The sequence below is a fragment of the Epinephelus lanceolatus genome, chromosome 2 (genome assembly GCF_041903045.1).
Source record: "Epinephelus lanceolatus isolate andai-2023 chromosome 2, ASM4190304v1, whole genome shotgun sequence".
Classification (NCBI taxonomy): domain Eukaryota; kingdom Metazoa; phylum Chordata; class Actinopteri; order Perciformes; family Serranidae; genus Epinephelus; species Epinephelus lanceolatus.
The window spans coordinates 34,283,782-34,295,420 of record NC_135735.1 but is presented as its reverse complement, the minus strand read 5'-3'; the positions used below and the strand labels follow the sequence as shown (position 1 = coordinate 34,295,420).

The following is an 11,639-nucleotide window of genomic DNA, read 5'->3' as shown; positions in this document are numbered from 1 at the left end:
GGTACAGAATGGGAAATACTTATGCAGATGGATGAGCATACATTTCACCGGCATCTTCGGGTGACCTGGGCGCAATCTGATTTTCTGCTGCTGAAGCTCAACCAGTACATCCAGACCCTTCATGTTGGAGGCCGACCAGAGGTTCCCCTTCACCAGCTTGCCATGTTTCTTTGGTATATAGGCAACCAAAACTCTTTTCGAGAGCTATCAGATAAATATCATTTTATTTGTATGCACTTAAGCGCTTTATTTTTCCAAAGTCAATTTCAAAGTTAAGCACAGTTAAACACTTAATGTTTACAAATGACAGTACATGTGCTTTTACATTTGTTAAATAAAATTGTCAAACTTCAACAAAAGTGGAACTTCTACTGGTCATTAATGCAATGAATGCATGAATATTTAAGATGCACAACATGTTGGATGTTTTTCACATAAAGTTGATGGCTTATTGTGAGATTAAAAGAGAACATACCAGTAAAACTATTCATTGACAGATTCAAAGCAAAAACAAAACATGTCTAGTTGCCATCACCATCTAATAGTTGTAGTGCAGTCTGTTCATTTTCATCACCCTGTCTTGGGCAGCCCTGTGGATGATCTTCACACACATCTGTGGGGTCTGTGCACTGTCATTTGTAAACATTAAGTGTTTAACTGTGCTTAACTTTGAAATTGACTTTGGAAAAATAAAGCGCTTAAGTGCATACAAATAAAATGATATTAAAAAAATGAAATAAAAGTGATATAATAATATCAAATATAATGGCATGCAGACAATTTAACATTCTTCTTTTAACGTTCTTCTTTGGATAACTAATTCTTCTCCAGGTAACTTTTCATCATGGCCTCAAAGGACTACTGGGAAGCTTTCATGTGGTTGAGCATCTCCTCGTGTCTGCGCTGGGATGCAGCCTCAGATTCACAAAGAAATCCCAAGAGGCTACTTTCCTCTTGGCAACGGGGACAACATGGAGTTGGGCCCAAGGAAAGACTGGCTGACCCCGAGGAAAGACTGGCAGAAGGCTGCTGTCGGTCAGTGAGAAGTGCATCGGGTCTCCTCATTTCCAAGCCATCAGAAGTTCTCACCACTGGAAACTCAATATCATGGTGCCCTCCCAGAAGTTGCTCCATCTCGTTGTAAAATTGAAAGCGCAGTGCACCCTTGCCTGTGGTGCGTTATCTTTAATTTTCTTGTACACTTCCTCAAGCGTTCCCCATTTCCGGGCCACTCTGTCTGGGTCAAAAACTACTTTAAAGTGGTTTGTCAGCTTGGCAGCCATCTCCTTCCACATGAGTTTTTTTGATCCCTTGCCCGCCTTCACCCTGGCATTCAATTCTCTCAATGTTTTGGGCAGCTCACCTCCATCTTCTTCTAGCTTGTTCCTCATCAAATCGATGAGGAACAAAGTCTGGTCTTTAGTGAAGCATTCATTGTGAGGTGGTGCGTTTGTGGCAGGCATCTCCTCTTCCTCTTCCATGGGTTCGGCTCCCTCTTTGTCATCAGCTTCCAGCCCTAAACATGTAACATCTGGTCAGATGAAGGTGATGGCACTGATATAGTTCAATTAAACTTCTTAACTGCCTTTGTTATAAATATGTGTGTTGAAACATAATAATGCTATAATAGAGCTGCAACAATTAATCACTTAATCGATGACTAAGACTAATCGATTATTAAATTAATCGCCAACTATTTTGATAATTGATTATTCGGTTTGGGTCATTTTTGAGAAAAAAATATAAACAATCTCTGCTCTCATATTCTTAAATGTGAATATTCCCTGGTTTCTTTACTTCTTTATGTCAGTAAACTGAATATCTTTGAGTTGTGGACAAAACAAAACATTTGAGGACGCCATCTTTGACTTTGGGAAACACTGATCAGCATTTTTAAACTTTTTCTGCCACTATATGGACCAAACAATAAACCAATTAATCGGAAAAAGAAAATAATAGACAGATTAATCAACTGTGAAAATAACCCTTAGTTGCAGCTCTAAATGCACGAGTAAAAACATGAATGAAAACATAATAGCAAAGACACCCACTTTGGGAATTTTTTTTCACGACTTTTCATAGTAGCTGGGCACCCTCTCAGAGGAGACCTGGAGGACCCACACCTACCTCACATCTACAGTGAAACAGTATTATCAATATTTCACTCACCAAGTGAAATTACTTCAATCTTGATTGTGAGCTGCAACTTGGCTGTGAAAGATCTGAGAGACAAAGCAAGAAGAGCTTTCTATGCAATTAGAAGAAATATTAAACTGGACATTCCAATTAAAATCTGGCCAGAAATTTTCCAATTTGTATAAGAACTGATAATTCTCTATGGCAGTGAAATTTGGGGACCAAAATTAAATCATGAATTTGAAAAATGGGACAAAACAATAATAGACTCTTTCCACACAGAGTTCTATAAGAACATCATGCACGTCCAGAGAAAGACACCAAACAACACATGTAGAGCAGAACTCGGCCAATTCCGCCTCATATTGAAAATACAAAAAAGAGCAATTAAATTTTACAATCACCTAAAAACTAGTGACCCCCAGACATACCATCACAAAGCCCTAACCTGCCAAGAACTGAAGCCAGAGAAGTCAAAATAAAAAAAATCCCACACAAGACTTTAAATGCTAGGCTTTACTGTCTTCACAATTTATTGTTTCTTATATAATTGTAGTGCAATCTCTTTAATTTTAGTAATGCATAATCACAACTAGATAATAATTTATGTTATGTTGAACACATAACTAGTGCAAGTAGTCGTCTGTCTGCTGCAGCAGCATGTTTTGCTTGTACTGTACAGTAAGAGGTAAATCTACTCTACGTCTGTCCAGATGCACTGAGAAAATATTTGAACTAGAAGCCCTGAGAAGCTGCTGCAGAGGGGCCTTCTCTGTCATCTCCTCCACTCGCTGAAGAATGTAAGTTTAGCCAATTATTTGTGGTCTCTGATACACTGCTATGTTCTCAATTTTATCATTATTTTTGTTGTTGTTATTAATATTATTATTATAATGTCATTATTATTACTATTGAATGTTCCAGTTTAACCTTGTTACTAATTACAGTAAATATAGGTCAAATGAAATAAAGTTTATTTGTACAGTGCCTACTTTATATGAAGTAGAAAGACACAACAGACAGCAGTGGCGTAACAGTAAGGATGTACTGTATGTTTGAATACAGCTACAAGTCAGGCAACAAGTAGCAGCACGGCTGGGTTCAGCACATCACCTCACTACCTCACGACCTCCAGTGAGACACAGCCTGAATCAAATGAGTTCTGTAATTGTATGTTACTGCTGCAGTCATGTTTCTAATGTAAATATGGCCAAACCCAGAAACATTTTTGGTATAATTCTATCAAATATTCACAAATACTCTTATCACAATATTCACATCACTTACACATGCAACTCATCCTGGCCTGTACATCTGGAGTGTTTTTGTCCATTTGTCCACACATAGGGGCTATGAAAGTCTATTTCTACAATGTCAGTAAGTTGGCCAAGCCTTTAAACATTTATAAACCTCCATAGCAACAGAAAACAATGGGAACTGTAGCTTGCACACAGATCCCAATTTTCATTTGAATGCAATATTGCCACATATTTGACTTTTTTAAAAGGAGTCTACTCAAGAATACCAACAGTATCTATTATTAAAATCTGTCTTACATACTTCTATTATTATGGTAAAAGTAGCACACTAAAATATATTTGATGACAAATACAATTTACAGAGGAAATATGGCCAACCTCAAAATATAATCAAAGTATAGTGCAACTATCAATATTTATTATTTATTCAAGTTGTCTACACGACATATTAAAGCTAGAATAGCTAATCCCCCTTCAAAAAAATATGTTAAACTAGAGAGGGGGGGGGGGGGGGGGGCGTCGAACCCTAATCCCGCCTAAGGCATCAAAGTGGCTAGAGCCAGCTCTGCAGCACATGGGTCTAACAGCTGATCGGTATGTTACGCAATGTAAATCCGATCCCAGCACTATGTGCGGGTGCGCGGCAGGAGTGCCCGAATGTGTGCGCGCATGGTGTCTCCGCATGTGACGTAGTATTTCTTGTGTGGGAGTGCGCGCTCGCCTGTGTAGGACTTGTATGGGAACGGAAAGTCAGAGCAGGGGAATTGTGGATCACTTGTTCAACTAGTGAGCAATCTCTTGTCTGAGATCACGATATTACAGAAATGTCGGGGGAGAACGAAGAGACGCAGGCAGCCGAGGAGACACCCATGGAGGAGAAGGTAACTGTGCGGCGGGTTAGCAGCTTAGCAACATCACCGCTGACTTTGTTGCAGCTAATGCTAGCTACGTTTTATAGCTTAGCTGCTTCGCCCCGCGCTCGTCATTGTTGACATATCAGCCGAAACCACCTACAAAGCCCTGGGTGGAATAGTTAATATTATTTCTCAAATTTCATAACGACATATTGTTATCGGCTAGCTGGCTTGCCGTTTCAGTTTCTAGTAAATGTTTCGGGTGGTTGGTGTGAATGTTAGAGGTGCTACCAGCTAATGCTAGCAGCTCGCTACTCGCCAAGCTAACTGTCATGACATTCACACTGGAAAATGGGTAACCCTTATCTTAGGTGCTAACGTTAGCTTAGCACAACCCAACAGATTGCTGTACTCCGGTTTGAAGCCTAACGTCAGTTATAGTAACGTTATCCTTTCATCTACTGTGGCTACCGCGATTTCCCGTGCAGCTAGCTTGCTACCTAGCTAATCGCCCCAGCTGTTAGCAAGTATCAAACTGACGGTTATTTAACAGCACATTTTGCGGTTAATCCTAAACGGTACTCCAACACACTCAACCGAGTAACGTTAGTTCTATAGTGTGTACTCTGAGAGGGTGTTGCTGTCGACATAACATTAGCCAATATTTCCAATTAGCTTGATGTTGATATGGACTGCAGAGCCCTATAAAACCAACATGGATTAACACTATCCCAGGCAGGTTAATATTTAAGTACTTCCGTGCTGATATTGTTATAACCGGCTTTATTAGACTTAACTAGTGTTGCATGTGTTGCATTAATGTTGGGTTTGTGTAAACGTATGACTGTGTTCTGTACTGCATTGCCATCAGCTGACATGTTTCAGTTGAAGCCCTGAGGCACCTAGTTCATATTCTCTCTTGTTGTGATGCATGTGGTTGTTGAGTAACCTCCTTCCCCTTGTTTTGAAGCCTAATGCTTCTGCTTGTTTTCAGGAGGTCCAGGAGAAGGTGATCAGTCCTGAGAAGGCGGAGGAGGCTAAACTGAAAGCCAGGTACCCACAGTTAGGAAATAAACCTGGGGGGTCTGACCTGCTTCGCAAACGCCTCACCAAGGGGGTGAGTAATCTCTTGTGTTTGTCTGCAAAACATTCATAGTTCACCAGGGGGGTATTCCAGAAAGTGGGTTATGTTAACTGAAACTCTGAGTCAGTCACCATGGTAACAGACTCTGTGAACATAACCTGCTTGCTGACAGGTTTTCTTCAATAAACCCTGAGTTTTTCTCTGTCTCCTCCCTCTTACATGCTGTTTCTTTTCCTCATTCATTCAGTTCGTGTCAAAGCTTGTATCGAAGCGCATTAATTAGCGGAGAACTACCTAAATCCTGCTGGATATTAGTTTGTTACTCAGGACTGTCTTAAGTTACTGAATTTATGCACATCAATCATTTCTTTGGACATCGGTCTTTGTCTTAACATTCATATGTTACACAGCGAGAATTCATCCTCAGCTCAGAATCAAACCTCTGTCCTTTTTATATTTATTATTTTTTATAACACTGTGCACAAGGATCAGACTGTCAGTCTGTTAGAGCAGCTCCGAAATGTTTATTGCACATAATGTGTAGGTCTAATTATTTAAATTTTAAAAATCGCTATGAAGCTTTAGACATGTAGTATCAATGACTAATGATCTCTATCACTGATGTCATTGGTCGCACTGATGGAACATAATTCCTATAGCCTAATATTGGGGATTATATGTTAATATTTCTGAGTGAGCAATGGTGCAGCATTTCAGTGTCTTTAAATTTACTACATTTGTAGCTGAAATAAAGTCACTGAATGCTGTTGAGTCAAGATACAAATAGATGTCCAACATTTTAAAATCTACTGTATTTTAACCTCAACGTCTTTTCAAGTGCAAATCACCAAACATATTATTACTGGGTCAGACTGTGAGTTTACAGTCATGTCTTTATGGCTTTGATCTATTAGCCTAGCCTATATGTTTTAAATCTTCCTATTTTTCAGTTGCTGCCTCCTGTGTTTTTTCCCCATCAGATTAAATCTGAACAAATATATTATTATATATTATTAATATAATGTAATGTATCTACAGCCTGATACACAGTCAGATTCCACCACTTTATCTTCATTAAGAATTATGTAAGTCTGATAAATGATGAATAAACGGACAACACTGAATAAAACTTTTTTATTAACTTTATGGTTACCTTATTTACACTTTCCTCGCTCTGACTCAGGCTCTTCTTTTAAAGATAAACGTGCACCGTCCGCTACACATGCATTAATATCTCTACATCCACTGGATTAAAATGGAGGCGCTGTCTTTTATTTACCTGTTGCCATGGTGAATCGTGGAGTTGGAGCTCCATTGATGATGGCTTTTTATTGTCGGCTTAACTCAGAGTGAGTATACTCAGAGTTGACTGAACTAACTCAAATCAGCTGTTCTGGAACTGGTAACTCAGAGTTTCCCATCTCAGGGTAAATCAACTCAGAGTTCAGGGTTAGACTCAGGGTTTGTTGAACATCCTACCTGGAATACCCCTCAGGTACACTCCCTAAACCCACTGTCATTCTTTTTGTTGATAACGCTACACTAACCCTCAGTTCAAGTTTATATGGTGCCTAAACTAAGCTTGAGAAATTAATTTTTAACCCCAAAGCTCCTTCTTTAGAGTTTCCCATACCATGCCATTTATCATTGAGAACAAACAAAACTTTTTACACCTCTCAGTGTAGCACAGTGCAAATTAGGGACATCCCAAACTGCAGTCAACACCTCAACAGTTTTAAAGGTGCCTGAACATTATAACCTTCATGAAGGCAGAATTTATTGCAGTGATGTTTTACTCGACTGTGTTAGTTTCAGCAAGGTGTTTAAAATGGCAACAACACATATAATAAGTGTCTCCATATACTGTACTATACATACAGTATATTACTGTAGTGCTGGAATCATTATACATAGACAGACATCATTGGATTATCATGATAAACAACAGTTAATCTATCAAGCAAATATACCAGTGATGACTTGCTGGTATGCAGCCTCTCAAATGTGAGGATTAGCTGCTTCCCTCTGTTTTGATAACACTGTAATTCATACACTGCTGGCCAAGGAAAACAGGCGATTTGAGTTCATCACGTAGGTTCTAGCAATCACTTGTGGGGCGAACTTGACTTAATTTTTGAAAATGTATTTCATTATTTACCATTTTGATAGACTTAATAATCAATCTTTAATAATCCATAAATTGATTGATCGATAAAGTGCAGCACTATTTTATGTCTTTACACTTTAGACTGCTAAGTTGAGTCATTGATTAATTTTTTGATTCACAAAATATTAAGTTGTATATCAAGTTAAACAAACATATCAAATCAAACATTTGATGATTACAGGCTTTTCTAGTTTTTAAAAATCATAAGTTTAATACCTTCAGGTTATAACCCGTGGCAGACATTTGACAAAAGTTGAGACAAGTTACAGTTTAAATTATTTTCTGAATCATAAAAACAATTGATAAAGAAGACCTAATAAAGAAATTATGTTTAGTTACAGTCCTAAATATATTTATCTTGCCTGCCAAACAAGCTTAAATACTTTATCGAAGAGCTGCCCTGTGGAGTTTTCCTGTAAGCAAAAGCCCTGTTTACATTCAGTGTTTTAACAGAAAACAGTGCAAATCATCCACTGTAACACATGTGCAAAGTAGAAGTGTTCTTTGATGTACATGTTGCATACTGACAATGCCTTATTTTCTCTTTGCAATGAAGTTAATGTGTTCATTTTTTATAGATCACACACAAATTTAAATCTTAATGTCTCTCTACAGCAAAAGTACTTTGACTCTGGTGACTACAACATGGCTAAAGCCAAGATCAAGAACAAGCAGTTGCCGACAGCTGCCCCAGAGAAGACGGAGATCACAGGAGACCACATCCCCACCCCCCAAGACCTGCCCCAGAGGAAACCTTCTCTGGTGGCCAGTAAACTGGCAGGCTGATGCACGCACAGCCTCGACAGCCGCCGCAGCACCTCCCAGCCCTAACCCTTTCCTCCCATGTCTCAAAGCTGTAACATTACCTCTCCCGCCCCTTACAGTATCTATCTCCTTCCTCTGCTCCACCGGTCACAGTACCTGTCCCCTGCCTCTGCCCCCTCCCCACCAGCCTGGACCCCACCCAGCAGGAACCCACACCTGGCACCCAGCAAACTGGCTAGCTGATACCGTCAAATCCTGTTTATTTTTGTTTCATCTAGCCCTGCCTTTACTGCCTCCTATCCTTGTTGTTTTCCCTCGCTACTCTTCCAAACTGACTGCCCTGCTGTCATTGTCCTTTTACTTTTTCATGTTCCTTTTTATTTTCTCTTTACTTCCATGTAAGATACACTGAAAGACATCCAAGTGTGAGTGTGAGCGGGTAGTGACGTCTGTGTGCGACTGATAGATGACTGATACCGCTGTGTTTACTGGCTAAAGATGGGAGCGAGCAGCAGAAGCTGCATCTTGTTTGTTTGGGGAGCTTTAGTATGGGCATCAGGATCTCAGTTTGGAAGTGTGTGTGTGTGTGTGTGCGCGCGTGTGTGCGCATGCGCGCGTGTGTGTGTATATACATATATATATATTTCCTTTTGTTTGGCACAGGGGCAGATGTCAGCTTTTTAGAGCGTTTTACATCAGATTTGTATCATTCACTGTATGTCCTTATTCTAAATTATATTGTCAATATGCTTGTGATTTACTGAATATAGTAATCCAGAGGCCAAGCTCAGTTTTGTTAACACTTTGATTGTTGAACCATGGGAGGAAGCTGTACTAAAGAACCACACAGCAAAGGCCAGAGTGTGATGTGGAACTGCATGTGTGACGCAGGGCTCCCAAAGGCAAACCTCGCTGAGCTCCATTTTTATTCATCAAGGTGCACTGAACACAGACATTTACACATGCTGAAAAGCTCAGGTGCAGCGTACAAGCACTGGATGGCATGTAGATGATGCATTCAAGACATCTTGAAACTTGAGAGTGAAAGGAAGACATGTTGCTTCCGTTTAAAATGTAATGTTGAACGTTGGCGCTGTATTTGTGGTGTGCCCTCCATGTCAGCCTCAGATGATGGGTCAAAACACTCGGGTCAAAGTTTACAGTTACAAGTTGTCATGAATGTGACCATACTGAAAGACGATGTAGGGGAGTGTATGGGACCTAAAAGCTACATTTCTGTCAGTAGGGACCAGTCTTTGTGTCCTGTATGCCGTTAGTAGACTAAATTTATGGTTAAAAAAAAAGTACTGGGAGCAGGTCTTGGCACTGGGAACAAATAGTGTTATGAATCATGTTCAGACTTGGGAAAAACCTTCTATACTCATAAGTCAAAGTACTTTTATTTGAAAAAATGTCCTTGGCCCTGTGTAGTGCTTTCCCAGGGTCATTACTGACTGGATGAAATTTACCTGCGATGTGGTAAATCTAAGCTAGCACAACATCTGTCTGAGCTGTGCATGTATATGGCTGCCCTGCTGTCACTTTGTGCCATTTTGTTTTGTAAATAAAATAGTTTTGCACAAATGTTTGGTTGCCGCATCATGTGTGTGTTATTTTGTCTTTTTGATGTTTATGACATATGTTTAAGGTGCATTTAGTTGTGTAAACAATGCATACATTTGACCTTAAAAATAATTTTTATTCCATTATGTGGTTAATTAACCAGTATCAGGGCCACCAATAATGCACTACTGTAGCTATCAACAGAAGGGTGCATAAAAACTCCAATCAGAGGGAATCCAGCAGCGCAGCCAGTGACACTTAAAGACTTGAGCACTTATAAATTTAGATCAGAATGAAATGTTAGAAATTACTGTTGAATCTCTTTCGACAGGCTCATCAAAAATGTAACATAATCTTTTTTTTCCAAGGACATTTTAGTTGCATCATACTGCAAGATGTTCCTACATATTACATTCACTTTTTACTTTTCCAAAAGAAATAACTTCTTCTGTGATTCATGCCGTAGTTAGGGCTACCCTTGCTTAAATGATTGTAAAAAACTTTGCCAAGTGAAAGGTGGTGATTTTTTTTTCCACATTCTTTTTTTATTTTTAAATCATACACATATGAATAAAGAACATAAATTCCTTGTACACAAAATACTGCTATCGCAGCATTTTCACATATTCAATAAAACTGCAAAATGGACAAAAACATTCATATGTGTGGGATATTATATTCTTACAATATATTATTAATTACTTACATGACGTACCTAAATTAAATAAAAATTAATTGATGATTCTGAAGGCTTTTCATAATCATTTATTTTATAGAGGGTGGAGTCTGCAGCTGTGAAAAACAGCCACATAAAACACAGTGTAGGTACAATTTACATTATTCATTCATTTATGCAAACCTTTATTTAAGACTCGGGAAATCAGCTGAGGGAGACCCTCATTTTCAATGGTTCTGTGCAAAACAAGACATAAAAACAATCATGAGGCAAACCTAAAATAAGTTAAAATAAACAGATAATCAATATGCAAACCAGTTGAAATAGAAATAAAATCTTACAAAACAACCAACAACCATATAATAGGTAAAGGTTAAATGTAGGATAATAACACTGACAGTGTCCAAATGTACGGTATTTTGCAGTTTATTCTATGTGTTAGATGCACTACAGGAAAATGACTGTTCCTAGTTCAGTTCTGATGAAGGAAATGTGGAGCAACAACCTATTCTGTGTGCAAGTAACATGTTATGTGAGGTCAGAGTTTAAGGGTGGAATTATCTATATCAAAGCTTTAAAGATGAATAAAATGCTGATCCCACTTCACAGCTAAATGTGACCAGCTGACCTTTAGGTAAAGATGCCAGTGGTGAGTGCTGTAAGGATCACCTCTTATGAACCTTGGGGCTGAGTGGTAGAAAGCATTGTGTGATTTCAATTGAAAGGTGGCAACTTTTCCTTATATGACATCCCCATAATCCAAAACAGTTTAAAATATTGATTCTACAATTATATTTCTATGTAGAAAATGGAAACAAATCTTATTTCTGCACAGAAAGCCAAGCATTGTTCTCAGTTTGGTAATCAGAGTGTCAATATGATGCTTAAACACACTGATATCTGGCTGGACAATAAGTGTTGTGAGAGTATATGTTGTTTTGCCATTTGGAATGAAAATTAAAACACTCAGTGTGTGTAGCCTTGGTGAACAGCATCCATTTGGTTTTGTCTGAGTTGCGCACTAACTTATGGTTATGTAGTTGAAGTTATCACTATGTGATACATATTAAAGCCATGTTGCTAAATAGTCCAGTAAATCTAACACAAAAATGGGCCCAAGCTGGGGGAATTTGCA

The 11,639-nt window shown here is 38.8% G+C and overlaps 1 protein-coding gene and 1 pseudogene across 1 annotated transcript; one reads left to right on the top strand and one right to left on the bottom strand.

The window, feature by feature from the left end:
• Positions 1 to 720: 720 nt before the first annotated feature.
• On the bottom strand, positions 721 to 1,481 carry LOC144458943 (uncharacterized; annotated as a pseudogene).
• Positions 1,482 to 4,087: 2,606 nt separating this feature from the next.
• Positions 4,088 to 9,849, top strand: arpp19a (cAMP-regulated phosphoprotein 19a). Its single transcript, XM_033632604.2, has 3 exons — positions 4,088 to 4,276; positions 5,244 to 5,366; positions 8,116 to 9,849. The coding sequence occupies exons 1-3, from the start codon at positions 4,220 to 4,222 to the stop codon at positions 8,284 to 8,286; spliced, it is 351 nt and encodes a 116-aa protein (XP_033488495.1). The 5' UTR covers positions 4,088 to 4,219; the 3' UTR covers positions 8,287 to 9,849.
• Positions 9,850 to 11,639: the final 1,790 nt, after the last annotated feature.